Source organism: Acinonyx jubatus, chromosome X (assembly GCF_027475565.1).
Source record: "Acinonyx jubatus isolate Ajub_Pintada_27869175 chromosome X, VMU_Ajub_asm_v1.0, whole genome shotgun sequence".
Taxonomy (NCBI): domain Eukaryota; kingdom Metazoa; phylum Chordata; class Mammalia; order Carnivora; family Felidae; genus Acinonyx; species Acinonyx jubatus.
Window position 1 is genome coordinate 38,725,006 of NC_069389.1, and position 21,294 is coordinate 38,746,299.

At 36.7% G+C, this 21,294-nt stretch overlaps 1 protein-coding gene across 5 annotated transcripts in view; it reads left to right on the top strand.

Moving 5' to 3' along the window:
• KDM6A (lysine demethylase 6A) overlaps window positions 1-21,294 on the top strand; it is a 204,722-nt gene that overhangs the window by 60,345 nt on the left and 123,083 nt on the right. For all 5 annotated transcript variants that reach the window (XM_027054049.2, XM_027054051.2, XM_027054050.2 and 2 more), the window contains exons 3-4: window positions 8,216-8,324; window positions 20,084-20,133. In XM_027054049.2, coding sequence (XP_026909850.1) covers window positions 8,216-8,324; window positions 20,084-20,133 — 159 coding nt within the window. The remainder of the gene's footprint in view (window positions 1-8,215; window positions 8,325-20,083; window positions 20,134-21,294) is intronic.

Here is a 21,294-nt window from a genome sequence, read left to right on the forward strand (position 1 = left end):
TCTCTCAAAAATAAATAAACTTAAAAAAATTGTAGAATTCAAAGCAGATGATGTTCAGTGGAGCTTATGCTGATAAATGCGATGGCTCCTCCCCGCTCTTTCCTCCAATGGAATGTTTGGTCCTTTTTATGTGCATTTATTATTATTATTTTAGAAATGTGTATAAAACAAATGAATGCATACTTTACAACCACAGATATTAACTTGAACTGTATATATTATAGCAAGTATCCAGGTTATAGTAGGCATAATAGATACAGGTTTTGGTTGTTTTTTTTTTTTTTTTTTGCCTTTATGCAAATTTGGTCTGCTTAATTTTGTTGTAGATGGCTTTATTCCTTTTTTGTAGATTTTTGGAAATCTGAAATAAATGTGTACAGCTGAAATGACAGGGATTGCATATAAGATTGCCTCTGTCTTCCTCTAGATAAATAATAGACCCTATGGAGTAGCAAGCAAATTAGGTAAAATATAAGCTATAATGCCTACTGTTTTATATGGGAAATCACAAGATTACTTTGGGCTTTTGTCATAGAAGTCACTCTGCTGAAATTCTGTCTCCTACATTCCTTACCTTCAAATTTAAAATATACATCGTTTTAAAGATTATTCAAAACTTAATATACATACTTGATTTGAAGAAACTTTATAAATAACTTGACTATGCCCTGTCTACATGGTGTTACATTTAGCATGATATAGAAAAGAAATATTTGGAAAATAACATAGGCATTTTGATACAATAGCTTTTTTCAAATTTAATGCTGGCGCTGGGAGGGTATACGTCTGTACATGCGTGCTGATGTAGAGTTTATTCATTTGTTTGTCTGCGTGCATCAACGATAAAGGTTAAAACCTACTAACTCTGGAGAATTAGTAGTAATCCAGCAACTTGTTGACAGATCAGACAGGGTAGCCTAGTGTGCTTTGTTGCAGCTGTATTTGGCCTTTTTTTTGGGCCAAATATACTAGAAAGAGACAAGAACAACACTAGATAAACTAAGGAGATATAATGCAGAAGATACAAAAAAGTAGGGTGAAGCCTTCATCTCGAAAATGTTATATGTGTTTTATATTTTATATATGTGTGTATATTTTATATATATATATATATGAATATGCATATATATATGAACAGTAGTGTTTTTCTGCCAAAGGTGGCTTTTGAATTTGGGGACTTGGTGTTTTTGTTTGGGTTGTGTGTCTTTTTTTTTTTTTGAATTGTTGCATTTCATGTGATTTAAAGTAAAGCAAAGTGAGAAAATCTGGTAAAGAACTGTGAGGCTAAGTCTTCCTGTGGCATGGTGGGAGCAGGAAGTGGCGATCTTACGCTTTTCTGCTTGGTGTAGAGGGAGCTAGTGTGTAGGAGTGTAAGAGGAAGAGCTGCTTATGGGGTCCTTAATATTGGAAATGACTTTTAGGCCCTTAGGCATGGTCTGAGTTGAACACCTTACTGCTTACCCTGTACTGTAACCTCAGATACTGTTTGAATCCTACTTCGTAACTGTCACCTTGAGCACAGGATTTGCTTTCTTTGTGGCTCAGTTTTCCTATCAATGAAGTAGGGTCTTCCTATTTCATATAGACATTGTGAGGATTCAATGAATAAATATTTGTAAAGTGCTTAGAATAATGCCTGGTACATATCAAGGCCTCTAATATTAGCTATTTGAGCAACTTACTAAGTTACCTAGTTTTGATTTCAGTAGTGTATTTCTGTAAGAATATTTTGTAATAGCAAAGCATTTTCAATAGTTTGTTTGAAAAGAATGGTATGTAGGGTGCCATGATAGCATCGTGCATGATGCTTGCTTACTCTTTAGTATCCAGCACATCCACTGAATGAAGAGCAGTAGGTCCAGAGAGGCTGAGAAATCCAGGAGCAAGACTGAGGTGCTTAGATTTTGTTATACTGCCTTTATTTCGATGCAGAAGATGTATATTAGTTGAAAATTGGAGAGAGGGAGATAGGGTAGATTAACAAACATGTAAGTTCTTGCATCTTCTCTAAATTGTTAAGTATGGGTAACAGTTAACTAGATTCCTTTTTCCTTTATCCTTTTTGTATGTATTAATGATTATTTCATTAGGTGGCTGGGATTTTTAAATTTATCTTCTTTTAAAAAAATTATTTTTTGGAGGGAGGGAGAGAGCAAGTGAACATGTATGTGAATAGCAGAGGTGCAGAGAGAGAATCTTAAGCAGACTCCATGCCCAGCGTGGAGCTCCACGCAGGGCTCGATTTCACGACAATGAGATCATGACCTGAGCTGAAATCAAGAGTCGGACGCTCAACCAACTGAGCCACCCAGGTTCCTTGCCCCACCCCGCCTTTTTTTTAAACGAAGGAAGAGGGCTGCATACTCATTTGTTAAATAAAATAATTCTCAGAGACAGTCATCAGTGTCAGGCTTCTTTGCAACTCCACTGTTCTAGAAATTTAGGCTTCTGCTTTCCTCTGCTCCATCCTCAGCTTTTGCTTCCGCCATCTAGGTGATTCCAGCCAGGGGGAGGAGGGGTTGAAGGAGAGCATGTCCTTCCTGGTATGCCATTGGCCAGAACTTAACCTCAGACTGCACCCACAAGGATGGCTGGGGATCCCAGTATTTATTCTGTAGAAACGTATGTGTAATTAAATTAGGCGTTCTCTTAACAGAAAGAAGAGAAAGGATATCAGGGACACCTAGAATCTGAAGCAAGTTGCAGAAGAACAATGTGTATACATAAGTGGGGAAAAGTCTATCAGCTTGCATCTGCACAAAATCACCTTGAATAAAGTAGGAAAGTTTTAATGTTTGTTGCTTCTGGGAACGGGAATTGGCTGGCTGGGATCAGGATTAGGAGACAGACTTTTCACTGTATACCCTTTAGAATTGGTGATATGTACACTTCAATTTTTCAGCAACAGTAAACAGGTATGGAAGTCTGATATACGAGTTCAGGAATAGCTAGGTCATTAATCAGTAATTCTTAAGATTATTATTTTAAGTGTGCAACGCTTCCCTCATTTAAAAAATGTGAGTTGAAATTTCAAAAAATGACTTAGATTCAGGTAGTTTCAATTCTTTAAGATTTGTAAGGTGTTTGAGAAGCAGCCAGGCAAAGGCATTGCTGAATGTTTGGAAAAGGGAAGAATTCTCATTATTTTTGAGACATATTTCTGGGAACGATATCAGCTTTAACAGTGCAAACATTTTTAGAGCTTGAAGGGAACACGTCAGGATACTGTATTGATTTAGAAATTAATTATGGAAATTCAAGTAAAATAAACTAATCATGCAATTAATTCGGGAGAGATGCACTCACGTGTGTGTGTGGGGGGGGGGTTGTATTATATATAATATTATACTTTGTTTATATCATAGAAGCCCAAGGAATCTTTTTAAAAAATGCAGCTCTTGAATTGTTTCCAAAGTAAGAAGTCTCTTTCCTAACTTTCATTAAGATAGCTTAGTAATTTATGCTTTATTTCTTTGCATTTATATGAGCCAAAGATGGCACATTTAATTTTTGGCATATTTAAGTTTTCCTCTTTTCTGATAGAACTGGAGTAAACTTGCTTATAAGTTATACCCATTCATTGGTCTGATGTTTGGAGTACCCAAAGTGCAGTTAATCTTATTTCCTAACAGACAGCTTTCTGAATTTTTGAGTAAAGCTTTAGCATCCCTGATAGTTCTCTTCAGTTAAACTTAGTTAAAATAATTTTCATACAGGGGCGTCTGGGTGGCTCAGTTGGATTAAGTGTCTGACTCTTGATTTTGGCTCAGGTTTGAGCCCTGCATCAGGCTCTGCACTGACAGCGTGGAGCCTGCTTGGGATTTTCTCTCTCTCCTCCTTTCTCTCCCTGCTCTCTCAAGATAAATAAATAAACCTTAAAAAACTTAAAAAAAATAATTTTCGTACAATAGTTCCTCCATTCTTCACCAAAATTGTAGCTCTCTATAAGTTACCACCTGTTAAAATGTGGCACTCAGAACCGGCGATAATGTTAGAGATCTGGTCAGAGTAGGTAAACTGTGGCGAGCTGATCATTGGTGTTGATTTGTGTAATATGCTTTATTAATTTGGGTCATGAGTACTTTTTTAGTAGCCGTATTTCATGGATGACATACATGTTGACCTGTAGTCTGCTTAAATCCCTTAATCTTTTTTAAGTACTCAGGTGGCTGCCGAGCCATCTTGTATATCTCTGGCTGGCTTTTAGGACTTATGTGCAAGACTGCATGCTTATCTTTATTATACTCAACCTGAAAGTTTTGGTTCATTTAAAATCATTGGGGTATTTAAATCTACATTAATTTTCTCTACCATTTGTATGTCCCAGCTACTTTAGCTAATCTTTTAAATTGGAAAAAAAAGTCATTTGTTTAAAAGTTGCCTATATTTAGCAATTCTAAAATATTAACAAGTGTCAGGGCGCCTGGGTAGCTCAGTGGGTTAAGCTTAAGTCCAACTTTTTCGGCTCAGGTCATGATCTCACAGTTCCTGAGTTCAAGCCCCGCGTCAGGCTCTGTGCTGACAGCTCAGAGCCTGGACCCTGTTTCGGATTCTGTGTCTCCCTCTCTCTTTGCCCCTCTCCGGCTCGCTCTGTCTGTCTGTCTGTCTGTCTGTCTCTCTCTCTCTCAAAAATGTAAAAAAAAACCAAAAACAAAAACAAAAACAAGTGTTGTATTTTAGCTAGACCCTGACCAAGTTTATCATACAAGATTGTAGTTTTTAAGCAATTTTTAATGTTAACATTAAAAGAGTAAATTGGTTACAGGTCTGTGTTTAATGAGCTCTAAACTTCAACTGTCAAGGTTTAGAAATAGAGGGCAGTAATAATCTCACTGTTCTGAGAGAACTGATTTTTCAGATAATAAATATAAAGCAGATACTGAGCACAAATTATGTTGAACATTGTGGAAAATTATACTGTAATGGGAGGAAGATATTGACATTCTGTACCTAGCTGGGAGGTTCTTAGTTTACTCTTCCTTGATTCTAGTATTTAATGATTAACTTTATTCTCATTCTCACTGTTTTTTACAGTAGGTGATAAGGATTATAGATGTGTAAGCCACTAACTAGAAGAATCCATAGGATGTAAAAGATTTTTGTGAAAAGCATTGTTTATCCCCGGTGAACTCCATTATTTTTACAGGCTTTTCATTTATGAACATGAGAAATTTTACTTTCTTAATATTTAGCATATGGATTAAATATTCACTTGTTTCTAAGCTTTAAAAGTCATCCAGCTGTACACTACCCGTTAGCCACATGTCTATTTAAAGAGAAATAAAAATTAAAATGATATAATTTAAAAATTCAGTTGTTGACTTCGAGCCATGGTTCAAGTGCTCAATAGCCACATGTGCCTAGTGGATAGTATATTGGGCAGGACAGATTATAGAACATTTTTATCATCATAGAAAGTGCTCTATTGAATGGTGCTGATCTAGATGCAAATGATTTTCATTAAAATTTCTGACTATCCTCACATTAGAGATAGGATGATTCCTAGAGGAAAGCATAATAATTTTTTAATGGTTTTTATAAGAATAGAAATGGTAGAGGTTAATTATGAAACATTCTAGGAAATAGAAGTAAAAAGAACAAATAAATAATGTTTCTGTATGACTTTGTATTTTTAACATTTGTTTTATAGTCTAGTCCTTTTTTCCCTGTGTACACTGTATGGGGATGATCTTACTTGCGTATGCTTCAAGTAAAAACAGCAAGAATATAAAAGCAACTATTTTAACAGGCAATATTTTTGATTTATAGAAGTCTATCTAAACTTTGTTCTAAATCTAAACTATCTATATAGATCTTCTAGGTGTATAATTAGCCTTTTGACTAAAAATGTTATTGTAAAAATACTGTGTTTCATTCTAGATTATTGTATGAGTTAGGAGTATTGGAAATTATCCCCAGTTATTTTCCTTTAAATGCTTTTAAAAAATTGTTAGTATTTGCCTGTATCTAATGCCAGGGTTTTCCTCAGACATTTCAAATAAATTCATGAGGTTTCACAACGAAGTGGTGACACGGGCATTTGGAAACTTTATTCTGACTTTTTGCTCCTCTTCATCTTATTCAATATTTGGCTCTGTCAGCATCATCTTTGACCAGCACTATCTGTTGGTAGGTACATGCTGGCTTTGTTGGAAATGATTATGAACTTGATAGTGAAGCCTGAGTGTATGGGTGGGTAGGCGAATTGAAAGTCTGTCCATTCTGGCTTTTACCTGGTTTTATGCTTCATGATGATCAGAGTTATGTATGGTATTCATTTTAGATGTGTTCCTTTGTTTTATGGGCACTGGAAGATAAGTAGATCATGGTAGTGGCATCAAGGTATGGCCATAGGACGGGAGTATAGAGTGTTGCCATCTGTTTGCTTATTAGATCATTAAAGAAAATTTCTTTGGATTTATAACTTGAATCCTTTTTTCACTATGGAACCATATTTGCTCATAAATTTAATGCTGATCAGCCATAAGGAATTATCAGGGAGGAGTAGAAAAAGTTTCTAAACAGCTTACTAAGAGTTTAAGAAGAAAAGATAATAACTATTTTAATGAGTACTTTATTTACAGTTACTCTTTAAAGTCACTCATTTAATGTAAAATTAAGAATTGTCATGGTGTAGCCCAATAATTTTATGAATTTTTCTGATATTAAAAAGTACTGAAGTAAATTGTATCTTTGTACTTTTAACCATCTGCCAGATAGGATTATATATGACTTAAATAAAGAGGATCTTGAGATTTCATGCCTCCAAATTATAGTAATTTCTGAGACTTCAGTGTAGCATTCAGAGTCTTAATTACAGGGAAGCAGAATGATTAGTTTTTAGTGATTGTGATTTGGTACATATGCACATGCAGATAGCTAAGAGTGGAATAAGAAATGAAGATAGCCCTTTTGTAAATGTTAGGCTTTAAGGATAGTAGAGTCATCCCAGAATTTGCCTGGTTTAGGATGGCTTCTCCAAACTTGATGAACATTTACGTATGTGCTTTGCATAGGTAAATTTTAGGATAGACATTTTGAGACTCTCCATCAAAAGGCCCTATATTTCACAGGAGAGGAAAAATCAAGAGATTTTGAGTGGTTACTTTGCCCCACATCACATTTTCTTATCTCATCAAATGCTCTTGAAGTGGTAGTGAAAGGATTTTTTGGTAACAGAAGCTATTCTGGTTCTTTTCTTTGTGGGTGCCAAACCTGGGAATGTACCCAGAGATTTGAGAAATCATATACGTTTTCTTTAGTGACTCCAGGACACCTTATAGCACATAACATTGTAGAGTAAATCATTAGCAGGGAAATTTTGACAAACTGTTGGAAAGCTTGAAACAGTCTTGAAAGAGAGCTTTTACTTATCTGACGAGAAAGTAAAGAAACAATTATTAAGTATCTGTGGAGTGTTAAGCACTGTGATAAACCCTTATTGAAGTCTTCTAATTTGAATCCTTTTGTCAGTCCTCTGTTACTAAACCTGAGAGTCAGAGAGAAGTTCCCCAGGATCTCCTGTAGCTAATGGCAACTGGAATTTGTCAGGATTCCAGAAGTCTGTTCTTTCCATCGTTCATTTTCTCTTGCAGTATTCTTTATTACAAAAAAAAAAAAAAAAAAGTCTCCTTAACATAGTATGTTACTTTTTTTATTTGGTGAAGACATTGTGAGAGTGAGTACATAATGGGTGTATGTGAGGGTAAGACGAAAGACCGGAGTTGGAGTGGGTTTGAAGTATATCATGAGAAGACGTCGCAAAGGCAGTTCATGGTAGCTTAAACTGATAGAGGTTATGACAGAAAGCTATTCAGTATTAATGGTAGCTATTATTACTCTGGAGATTCTGTGAATTCTCACATAATTGAATAAAGTTCTTTCCATCTGCGCAAAAGATGGATATTATTTGTTTATGGCAACAAGGACCACAGTAATAATTTAGATTTATAGCTTATGAGTAAAGTTATCAAAGTGCTCCTTATCTGGCAACTATTTGTATTTTATAGGTAAGAAAAGTATTTATGCCACAACCAGTGGCTCTTCTAATAAATACTTAGGCATCTAAGGAATGCTGCATGGACTGTGTCTGAGGTAGAAGTGAAATACCTTGATTTCTTGGGTGACTGAATGGAGGATATGTGCATTAACTCAGGAAGGAAATGCATTTTAGGGTTTTTCTTTCTTCTTAAATGTTTGTATTTTTTATTTCTAGGCTGTTCGCTGCTACGAATCTCTAATCTTAAAAGCTGAAGGAAAAGTGGAGTCTGATTTCTTTTGTCAATTAGGTCACTTCAACCTCTTATTGGAAGATTATCCAAAAGGTAATTTTTTTCCCCTTGTTAATTACTATTTGACTTTTATATGTATTGAAAATAATTGTAATTGTTTGTACTCTACTGAGGGAGCTATCATTTTTACTTTTAAGAAGCTGTAAGCTTGTGAACATCCTAAACAATGAGAAAAAAATGGGGTGGGAAGAAATGTGAAAAGTTCATGTAACTCTATGTAAATCATCAATAAGTTGACCAGTTAAACTGATAACCACCTATATGTGCACTTCTGTTTTGGGAAAAATCCCTGCCCTTTAAAGGTTCTACCATAGTAGAAAGTGAGCCATTGATGGACACTCTGGAGAAGTAACAGAGAGTCTGTATTTCTCTTCTTTATCCTGGCTGTAAAACTTCCATTTTAGCTAGAAAATATTTAAATGAAAATCTGATCTGTAGTCATGTTATTGTAAAGGTAAGTAACACAGAGAGGTGATTACATATGACCTTGAGCACCGGAGAGAACACATTTTTTATTCATTTGAAGTTTTTTTTCCTGTAAGAAGTGAGTTAAATGACTGAAGGCAGCCCCCGAGATAGGTCCTTTTTATAGTACCAAGCTGCTGATGTAGATCATTACTCACTTAGGAAGATAAAGCACCCCCAAATACCACCCACTCCCCCAATACCAAAGGCAGAACCCATAGCAAAGAAAAATTGTATCCTTAGAAACCAGAAAGTTTTAACCTTCTGATGATAGTAAACATCTGAATGCAGAGGAAGTAAACATAGTATGTGTTTAGTGGGCAAAGCAACTGGCAGGTTTCAGGGCTGGAGCGAAGGATCACTGCTGTTTAATATTGATGTTTTATTGTGCCACTTTTTTATTAGGTCAGGTGAACACTTTCCTAACGAATATGCAATTTTTATTTGACACGGGTGTTATATATGAGGTTTGAAGTTAGGTTTCTCTGCCAGCTCATCTCTATTGTTTATAGTGGCATTATCCTTAACAGATTATATATATATATATATATAATCTGTTAAGGATAATATAAGGAATATATATATATAAATATCCCTGAGCTTCAGTCTTCTAATCTGAAAAGCAAGAGATAGAAGGATTTGGGGATTGCTCTGTGAAACTGGTTAGTACTTAGAAAATGTCTTCAGGATCCTAGGTATTAATCATTATTTAACACTCTATGTTTTAATTTTAATTAAGGCTAGTAACTCATTTAAAGGAAACTGTTTTAAAAAAGACACAGAAATCCTGTATAATACAAATTTTTAATGCCACATCTTTTACTTGGGGAGCATGCTAATTTGAAGGCACATAAACAGACCTAGACTTGAAAATTAGGTTTGTATATGGAGGATTGGACAGAGGTTCTTGCTGCTTTGTTGTCAGATAGATAGATAGATAGATAGATAGATAGTAGCTTTTAAAACTTTATTAATTTATGAACTTAGCTATATTTTCCATTTATAAAGTGTCTGGCTATGAAGGTAATGAAGAGTCTAGGAATATTTGTTTTGGATGGTTTTTTTTCTTTTCTTTTTTGGGAGGTGAGGTGGGGGTATGTGGCAACTAGACTGTTGGCAAACTAGCTGGCAGGAGTAATCTAATAAGATGGGAGAAGAGAATGATAACCTTTGAGGATTTTAAGTCCTGGAAAAGAGGTACTGTGAGACCCATTTACTGTCATGTAGATGAACTGGCCATTGATAGCTAGGCAGTAGGTCAATTATTTGTAACAGGAAGGAGAAGAAGGTGGCAGTGGACGCAGTATATTGGTATATTTTTCTATTTTAATATTTTAGTCTATTTTAATATTTTAAGCTGATGGCTTCTGTTTCCTTGATGTTTTTTTAATCCTCCTTGAGTCTTTATTGACCACGTTTCCAAGATTTAAAAAAAAAAAAATTCCTTTCTATATACTAATTGTTGAATTCTTTTTGTCCACTCTTCACCATCTTCCTGTAAGTCCAGAAGTAGAGCCTGTCTCTAGCAGGCCCCTCCACACTCCATCACCACCACCACCACCACCACCACCAGTTTATGGAGACATTTGTTGCCTCAGGCTGCTTCCTCCTCCTCTTTGGAACCCAGTACGAGATGAGAAGCTCTGGCCCCAACCAAATAGGCACTTAATTTTGGAGAAGAGATTATAAACCATGGCTTTTTAGGGAGTAAACAGGAACCATGCAACGAACATGTTGAATAAGCTCCTCAGGTATATGTATGTGGGGGACTTACTGGTCCTGTTATTCTGAAGACAGTTCTTTAATTATAGTCCTGAGTCCTCTTCTTTGTGTGAAATTTTCTGAGCTTGGGGTTCCTTGTGAGAAACTGCTTCTACTTCTGCAGTACAGAATGGTAGAATCTGTTTTGTGTACATTTTGGACTGTGTTTTTTCTGTCCTTACTTGTCATTCTGATCCCATCTTGCTTCCTGTCTTACAGGAATTCCTAAAAATTTCTGATCTGCAGATGGTATACTTTGATTATCATTACTGTTATGGATTTATTCATTAAAAGATATTTCCTGTCTTGTCAGATGAATTTGAAGCAGAAGGGAAAAAAGATTTTCTAAAACAGTTTTTTAAAGCCTTTCTGGTTCGCAATTTGTTTGAAGAGTTTGAATTTTTAAAAACAATTTTGATCATCTGATTGGGTCATTTGGCTTCTAGGAATTTATCCTTATTGTAGGAAAACGAAGGCTCAGTGCACACGGCCTATTGCAGGTTGGATTCCTCTGGAGGGAGTTGAGCATTCAGGATATTTAGTAAGGAGGGCCTTTAGGATCAGTACCTGTGGAAGGTAGGGGACAAAGGATTGGATTGGAGAAGAGGGAGGAGTGGACAGAGGTGAGAAATTGAGCTGTCACAGCCTTGGCCAGGTCCGTGGGGAGCCTTGGAGCTAGAATGGCCCTTCAGAGCTATCCCAACTTTGGGGCAAGGTGAACAGGCCTTTATACTCCATCCTTTTGATACTGGATACTGGCCAGCCTGGGAAGGAGTGTGACCTCAGGCAAGGTGGCTCTGCACCTAAGGCAGCTCACTGCTGGAGGCTGTCTGCGGGCAGGACTCCCAGTATTCCTTCCTTGAAGCAGGATGTGAATGGGCTTTCGCTGCATCTACCATACCTCCTTGCCACTCCTCACCCCAAAGCTAACCCATTAACCTTTGCCCAACCAAAGAGCTGATGGAGCTGTCAGACAGGCTGTGTTAAGCCATGGAGATGGGACGGTGATTTCTCTTCCTTGGGTTGGTAAAGAATCCCAGAGAGCCCTGGGCTGTAGGACAAGCATAGATATTCTTGGGAATATATGTGATGGACCTTAGGAGCAGTTTAATAGAAATTGTGTGTAAGTATCTGTAAATATGTGTGGCAGATTATAGGAAATGATAATCACTAAGTTAAGTAAGTTATTTATAAAATTAAGTAGCAAATTACCTCAGACCACACATCAAAATTATAAGGTAAGAAACTTGGGAGATAGTAAGAATTCCTAAAGGAAAACAGTAGAAGGAGATCTAATAATTACCCATTCCTGATATCAGCATGACAACCTTGAAACTTTAAGTTTCTTTATGGTTCATGGTGAGCTGGGGGTTTTCTTTGAAATTCCTGCCAGGGATTGATTTCTCTCCCTTCCCTCCTTCCTTCAAGTAGTTTGTCATTTTGTTGCATTGTCTGTCACTTGTGGTCAAAATAAATTTTGGTTTTAGTTGCTCAGCAGTTACAGATGTCTAGGGCAACTTTCCAGCCAAGAGTTGCTAATGTGAAGAGGTCTTAATCAGAGTAGATGAGCTCTCTTTGTCTTCTCTCTGTCTTTCTTGGGTGGAATGACAATACTCCATCCTAAGATACGTGAAGTATAAGAACATAGAGTGCATGTTTTCCAGTCATAGATGTTGAGTTTGGCTTCTTCAAAAATTACTGTTTTGTTTTTTTAATCCTTGCATGGTTCTCTTCATTGTTGTAGCTGTTAGAACTAAAGGTTGTGTTTCTTTTAAGAATCTGCTTTGTTTAAACTCCTTTCACTTAGAGAATCATTGGGAATTAGTTTGCATAGTATATATGTTTGCTGTACAGTAAAAATTTGTGTTGAGATAGTAAAATAAAATGAAATAAAAACCCAAAGTACTGACCTAAACGGCCTTGTAGTATCCATAGAAAACGAATATTACGTATCTCTCTGAAAACCCATTGCGGTTGGGGTGATTGTTCACGCATTGTCATTGTACTCACAGTCATTGCACTCGATTTTTCCACGCGACTTCAGTGTATTGAGTGGTTTTTGAACTGTGATATAAATATATATATTATAATATATATTTAAATATATAAAAATAAAAAAAATATAAAGATCACCAGTGCCTCCACGCCTTTCATTGCAAATTTGGGAATCCCCGATTTTGCTCAGTCTGCTCATGGCCTAGAATTACAAAATGCACTGTAGAAATACCGAAGGGAGCAAAATAGTCACCATAACCCAGGCTGTCACAAGCCTGTGTCTAGGCAATAAGCACAAGTTATAGTAGCTTCAGAACCAGAGAGCTGTAGCAGAACACATTGAAGGGAACACAAAGAAGACATATAGTTGGTGTCTCTTGTAGTAAGCCAGATGTGAGATACTAAAGACCTTGAGGAGTATATTAATTTAATAATGACAAGGAAGCAGGAAGTCTGAGATTTCAGTATGTGCATTAATTTGACTTGAAGGCCTCTGAAGGTGCTGATGTAGCGGTAAAAGGATTGTTTCTTTGCTTTTCCAACTTTCTGTCTGCTTGAATCTGTAATATTAAATCTTTTCAAACGTGTGGAGAGAGGGGGCTGTGGGAACAAAGATCTGTTGTGGTGGATGCTGTTCAGAGGGCTTTTCAAATGTTAACATGTATTTAATATGTATTAATGCTGCATAAAAAGGAAAAGATGGGGGCGCCTGGGTGGCTCAGTCTGTTAAGCATCCAACTCTTGATTTCAGCTCAGGTCAGGATCTCACAGTTCATGAGTTCAAGCCCTGCATTGGGCTCTGTGCTGGTAGTGCAGAGCCTGCTTGGAATTCTTTCTCTCCCTGCCCCTCCCCTGCTCCACACACTCTCTCTCTTCAAATAAACTTAAGAAAAAGGGAAAAGATGTGTTTTAGGCAATCAGGATTTGAGAAGGCGAAAGGTGCTAGTGAGCTAAGTACATTAGTCATTTATATGAAATGAAATAGTTAATATAAGCTCTCTGAGATACTCATTTATTCCAGGGTATAAATAAAAATTTTTCAGTCAAGCCTCAGATAACAAAACAAAACAAAACAAAAGAACTCTTTAGGCAACTGCAGCCTGTTCTGGCCTAAAGATGGCAGTCAGTACAGCTGACATAGCTTTGTCTCCTTCCAGACCCGCAGACTCATCCACTAGCAGCTAACCTGTAGTGTTATACATTGGGCTACAAATACTGAGTTCTGCCTGCAGTTAGTACATAGCCTAATATTGGGAGTATAGACGGAATTTTAAATCTTTTCCTTCCTTGCATTTCTATCACATCTAACTCTGAAGGTGGCTCCCTTTTTTTTCTGGCAAGGCTGTCACCTTTAACTTACATTGTTGTTTCGTTTTATCCTGTGCTGCATATATGGACTTGTCACCAGGCACACCCTCTTTGTTTTGTTTTGACAGTCTTAACCCAAAGCCATAATATTTCCAAGCATGCCGAAGTCGTAAATCTTTCTTAACCCTCTTTACTCCCTGCTGTATTTCTCTGGAAATACGTCTCTCTTTATTTAATTGCAAACAGATTCTATTGTAGCTTTGAACTTCTCTTTTTATTCTTCAGTTACACCTTACTCTTTTATTGAAAAACTCTTTAGGCTGCTTGTGATCTCTAAAGAATTAACTAGAATTAAGTGGCTTGATATCCACTCATTGTCAGGGAAATGCAAATCAGAACTACAGTGAGCAGTCACCTCACACCTGTCGTAGTGGCTAAAATCAACAAGACAAGAAATAACAAGTGTTGGCAAGGATGTGGAGAAAGAGGAAATCTTGTGCATTGTTGGTCGGAATGCAAACTGGTGCAGCCATTCTAGAAAACAGTAAGAGGTTCCTTAAAAATTTAAGAATAGAACTACCCTACGATCTAGCAATCACACTATGGGGTATTTACCCAAAGAATAAAAAACCCCCACTAACTCAAAGAGATACATATGCCCCCAGGTTTATTGCAACATTATTTATGATAGTCAAACTATATTTATAGTAGTCAAACTATGGAAGCAGCCCAAGTGTCCATCAATAGATGAATGGATAAAGAAGATGTGGTGTGTGTGTATACACACGCACACACACACACTGGAATTTTATTATTCAGCTATAAAAAAAAAGGAATGAAATCTTGACATTGCAACAGCATGGGTAGAGCTAGGGGAGTATATAATGCTGAGTGAATTAAATCAGTCAGAGAGAGACAAATACCATATGATTTCACGCACATGTGGAATTTAAGAAACAAACGAGCAAAAGGGAACAAAAAAGAGAGAGGCAAACTAACCAAGAAACAGACTCTTAACCATAGAGAACAAACTGGTGGCTATCACAGGGCCGGTGGGTAGGGGGATGGGTGAAATAGCTGATGGGGATTTTTTTGTTTTAAATAACCAAATCTTTTTTTTAATGCTTATTTTTTGTGGGAGAGAGAGAGAGAGAGAGAGAGAGTGAGAGAGAACGAACACACAGGGTAGGGGCAGAGAGAAAGGGTGACACAGAATCTGAAGCAGGCTCCAGGCTCCGAGCTGTCAGCACAGAGCCCGACGCAGGGCTCAAACCCACAAACTGCGAGATCATGACATGAGCTGAAGTTGGACACTTAACTGACTGAACCACCCAGGCTCCCCAGTGATGGGGATTAAAGAGTATACACTTGTTACGATGAAAAAAATAAAAGGAAATAAAAAGGCTTAATGTCACAGTCTCTTAGTAAGTGGTGAGGTCAGGATTAGAACACAGGTTTACCTAAAGCTGCTTCTTTCATACTACATCCTATTGCCTTCCTGGGAGCCCTCCTTTGATGATGTTGACCATCTCCTAATTTTAACACAAGTACACTTATTTTAACATTTACACAAATAATATATTTGGTGTTTAAAGAAAAATATTATAAGATACATAACCATGAAAGTTAAATAGCCTGAGAGCTGGAGCCATGTGTTCACATCTGTATTTCACTGTTAGCCACTTAATACTTATGAAACACTACGTGAATGCTTTAATGACCCATTGGTCTTTTATCATCTAGAGGCACTTGTTTTTAAACATTTTTGATGCTTATCTTTTATAGACTTTTCTATTACAATAAATTTCCAATATTTGAAAACTGAATTAAACTCTGTAACTTTCTTTTAACCCTGTGTATCATGTTAATTTCTCCAGCTCAAAAATACACTTTGTAACATTTCAGTTTCCTGAATAAGTGTCTATCATACAGGTAGGAGAATTCTCTGTTGGATGTGTAAACTATTTCTTTCCTGCTATTAACATCATCAGTATATTGTCTATCATTGTAGCTAAATCTTTGTTTTTATTTTTAGAAGGAATATGTTGATGTCATAGGCTTTACTGAGCAACAGTACACACACACGCACACGCACACACACCCTTGAAAAACGTGTTTGAACTGCATAGCTACACTTATATGTGGAATTTTTTCAGTAAATACACTGCAGTACTATAAATGTATTTTCTCTTAGGATTTTATTAACATTTTCTTAACATTAGCTTACTTTAAGAATACAGTATATAATACATGTAACATGCAAAATACATGTTAATCGACTCTTTATGTTAAAGCTTTCAGTCAACAGTAGGCTATTAGTAAAGTTTCTGGGGAGTTGAAAGTTCCATGTGGATTTTCAACTGTGTTGTGCAAGGGTTAACTATTAAAACTTTTGAGTGCTAAATTAAGCTACAAAAAAGTTTTACTAATTTATACTTATAGCACTAGTAGAATGAAAAGGCTGCCTATTTCCTTAACGTTTTCCCAGTTTGGGCTATTTCCATTATTATTTAATTTTATCATTTTCATGTATGAAAAATGGTATGTATATAGCGTGGCTATGAAGGACAAATGACTGTGTATAGTACCCTTTTCCCATCTGTATAGGTGATTCTTTTATCCTTGAAAATTTCCTTGTTTCTTCCTCTTCTCCTGTTTTCATGAGGTCAAGGGCCAAATAATGAACATGGGAGAAAGATTAAAGAACACTCAAGTTGTTATAATAGTTAAATTTAATTGCTTCTCATTGTTTTCTCTTGTCTTTATTTTTTTCAGGCCTAGCTTCTTTGTTAGTACTTTGACAGTTTTTAAATAATCTTTTAAATTATATTTTTCTTTTTTTTAATCCAAAAAGACTACATGTGCTTATTTAAAAATGAAATAAAACTCAAAATTATGCAAAAGTAATTTGAAGTTTGTTCATAAATAAAGTCGCTTCCCAGGATTAAAAAGATGTGAGCTTTGGCAGTTGGTTGATAGCGAGTTGATATTAATTTGTTTTGGGCACATCACTCTTTGTTAGGTGGCAAAAGCAAACAAAAGTTTTGCCTGAAGTAATGTTAAAAAGATTGCCTAGTGGGGTGAAGAAGGACTTCTTGAACTGGTAGAGAACTCAGGGATCACAAAGTGAAGATGAGATGATTTAGGGAAGTAAGAGCCTAGTAAGATATATGCTACAGTCATTGTGAAAAAGGTTTAAGCATTATAAGGATGTCCAAACAAATGATTCCCCTTACTCTCTATTAAGGACTTTAGAAAAATGTAGTTGTAGTGGACTAGGAATTCTTTTTCGTGGATAGAGTAACTGACTTAGAGATTTGAAATGATGGCTTTGCTTTGAATAAAAGGATTTCACTAGAGAGACTCTGGTGATGGGCACTTTTATAGTCTTTAGAGTTTGAATGATTTATTTGGATCAGGAATCATAAAATATGTTAAGATCTTTTCTTAGAATGCTAGGTCTAATGGGGTAAAGTAATAATTGTTGAGAAATGTGTAAATGAGTGGAAAGGTAACAAATGCTCATGGAAGGAAATGTGTGATTTACAGATTTATGCTGGCAGTTTGTTGACTTTGAATTTGAGGGTTTATATTTATTTCTTGGTTAATCATATTGTAGTACAGATGCCATGTTTCTCCCAACTGATAGTCACATAGGCTTCAGTTTCAGTTACTTTGGAAGTACCATATTATCTCTTTAAGGGCTCCTCTAATTCTAAAATGTGAATTTTACAAAGTCACATAACATATATTATTAGGTTATTGGAAATACAACCTTCCAAAGTTGTTGGGATTCTATAGCATCATTAAAAGGGCAGTCCAGATTTGACATGGTGACTGGACAAAATTGCTAGAGACTTGGACTTCTGTTGGTTAGGATGTTTTTAGGCTCAAAAGCAAAGACCTGATTCTAGCTTAAATAATAAGCACATTAATCGCCTCCCATAATTGGAAGTTCATAGGTGAGTTGTGTACTAGGCCTAGTTTGAGGTCTAGAAGTATCCAGCTACTTTCCACTTGTTTCTCTTCTATGGGCTTCATACTAAACATAGTTGCCTTTGTGGTGGCATTTGGTGATATATATGCTTCCTTGTTCGCATCCAGCAGTAGAGGGAGAATACCTTTCCCATGACTGTCTTTTATAAATCAGTGATGATTTCTGGACATGAACCTTGTTTGACTATTCTCTTCCAGCTAGTTTGATAAATAAGTTGGTTTACTTTTCTTTTTAGAAGACCATTAATCAATGACCTTTATGAACTAGCACAAATCATGTGTGAACAACTAGAAAATGCAGGATGATTTGCAATCAGCTTTTCACCAAAACTGGATGTGCTTCCAAGGATAGGTTGGTTGGCATCATCTTTATGCCAAAAGATGAACATTATTTAAGTTACTTATTCAGATATGTAATGATGTTTTTGGGTAATGCTTCTCTAATTTGAACTTGCTTAGAAAGTTCTCTGGATTGTATTCATATATATTTTGGCTGTTTACTGATAAACAGTATGGAAGCATTATGCATGTAATTCTAGAAAATGTTAATTTCCATTTCCCTCCATTTTTATCATTGTAAAATTTTATTGCATTTGTTAAATCCTATTTGAAAAATCCAAGTCTTTTTTTAATTGAGGTATACTTGATGTATACCATTAGTTTCAGATGCTGTACAGCATAATGGTTCAATGTATACATTGCAAAATCACAATTAGTAGTTCACATCCATTACTGTACATAAATGTTTTTTTCTTGGGGTGCCTAGGTGGCTCAGTCGGTTAAGCGTCCAACTCTTGGTTTTGGCTCTGGTCATGATCTCACGGTTCATGAGCTCAAGTCCCCATGTTGGGTGCTGTGCTGATGGAGTGGAGCCTGCTTGCGATCCTCCCTCCCTTCTTCCTTCTCCCCCTCCCCTTCTCTCCCTCCCCCTCTCCCCCTCCCCCCTCCCTCCCCCTCTTCCCATCCCCCTCCCCTCTGCCCTCCTCACCTCCTCTGCATGCTCTCTCTCAAAATAAATGAACATTAAAAAATTTTTTTCTTGTGATAAGAACTTTTAAGATTTACCCATCAATTTTCAAATTTGTGGTACAGTATTATTAACTGTAGTCAACCATGCTGTACATCACACCCTCCATGACTTGTTGCTCATCAATTAAAAAAATGTTTTTATGTTTATTCATTTTTGAAAGACAGAGACACAGCACAAGCAGGGGTGGGGCGGAGCAAGGGGGACACAGAATCCGAAGCAGGCTCCAGGCTCTGAGCTGTCAGCACAGAGCCCGATGCGGGGCTCGAACTCACGAACCGTGAGATCATGACCTGAGCCGAAATCGGATGCTCAACCAACTGAGCCACTCAGGCGCCTCGCTCATCAATTTTTAAAAAGGGCTCTCACTGCCAGTTCTAATGTGTGTATATAATTTTTATTTTACTTTTTTTAAAACCCCCTCTCTGAGTTAAAAAAATTTTTTTAATGTTTATTTCTGAGAGAGAGAGAGAGCGCGCGCGTGCGCGCGAGCGAGCAGGGGAGGGGCAGAGAGAGAGGGAGACACAGAATCTGAAGCAGGCTCCAGGCTCTGAGCTGTCAGCACAGAGCCCGACTCGGGGCTCGAACCCATGAACTGTGAGATTGTGACCTGAGTGACCTGAGCCGAAGTTGGATGCTTAACTGACTGAGCCACCCAGGTGCCCCCTCACTGAGTTTTTAGATCCACAGGAACTGTAGTTTCTCCCAAAGCCTTTTATGCCTTGGGGATTTAGGGTTGTGTGATGCCCTGTTTTAGAATTGAGTTGGAGCAAGGTAATTGTGGGATGGATTTTTTTGTGAAAAAAAGCATCGCAAAAGAAATATTCCCTTTGCTCTTGGAGGTGGTTGAGCTCTTGCTCATTCTTAGAAGTGAGGTCCCTTGTGGGAACAAATAACCCATCGTATTCTGGAGTAGACTCAGAAAATCTTAATCCTTTTATCAGATTTGGTCTGTGAGGAAGGTCATGTTGATTCAAGAGGAAGCCTAGATTCTGTTCAAGCTTAGATTTGAGATGTGAGTGCAGTTTTACATTCATGAACTCCTATATATTTGACATTTGTTACTATGTCTGACTATGAGGAGGGGGAGGCCCCAGATTTCTAAATTGTTTGCTCTTAAATATCACTGTTGGGAGGTGGTGGGTATGGTGGGAGGCTTGTTATAATGTTTCTAAAAACATGTATTGTTGATTTTGAAATGGGACATAATTGCGACTCATACTTATTTTCCCTTTTTCAGCATTATCTGCATACCAGAGGTACTACAGTTTACAATCTGACTACTGGAAGGTTAGTGAACATTTGCATGTCTGTTTTCCTATTTATTTTTTGGGCTGATTACTACTGATTATGCTCAAAATAAACTGTGTTCTTTTTTTCTTTGTTTTGTTAATTACTTAAAAATACTACTTCTAAGGAAAAGGGGTTGGAAAGAAAAAATATGAATGTTCTTTGTACTATTTTCTGTGAACCACTTTATATTTTATTAAGAGAGAGAGATTGCTCTGACACAGTTTATTGGCCAAAGATGATCTTAAGAGCAGGAATTTAAAAGCAAGTATAACCAATGGCAACAAAATGATTCTTTGTTTTTTTGGTCTTAAGTTGGTACCTGGGAATAAAAGACGGCTGAAGATGGGTGTATGAGACTGAAAAGGCGAGGCTTAATGGGAAAATTGTAATCCTTTTTAGTACAGTTTGTCTATGATTGGAGCTCAGAGGACAGTTGAGCCTTTATTTATTTATTTATTTTTAATGTTTATTTAGTTTTGAGAGAGAGAGAGAGCGAGCAGGGGAGGGTCAGAGAGAGAGAGAGGTGGGGGGACAGAGGATCTGAAGCGGGTTCTGTGCTGACAGCAGAGAGCCCAATGCAGGGCTGACTGAACCACTGAGCCACCCAGGCGCCCCAAACCTAACCGTTGTTTAAAAGTCTCACCTAAATGAAGAACTGTGCATAATAGTGAGTCATCCATTTTCTTTAAGTACTTCATAAAGTTACCGGGGCAGGTTAATCACATCATGTTTATTTTTAAGCATAAATTTATTGACGAGTGGGGTTTCTTTAAATTGCCATTTTGGGTTTTTAAGATGTATTTCATTTTTCCATCATCTAGTTTATCTTTCTTTTTGATTTGTAGAAGTTTTGACAGTATATTTTGGTAATTTAAAAAATGTATTGAGAATACTTTCTCCAGTCTTATGTTTTTTTATTTATCATTATTATTATTATTATTATTTTTTTTTTTTACTATTTCTTTTTTTAAAAAATTTATTATTTTTTAAAATTGACATCCAAATTAGTTAGCATGTAGTGCAACAATGATTTCAGGAATAGATTCCTTAGTGCCCCTTACCCATTTAGCCCATCCCCCCTCCCACAACCCCTCCAGCAACCCTCAGTTTGTTCTCCATATTTATGAGTCTCTTCTGTTTTTTCCCCCTCCCTGTTTT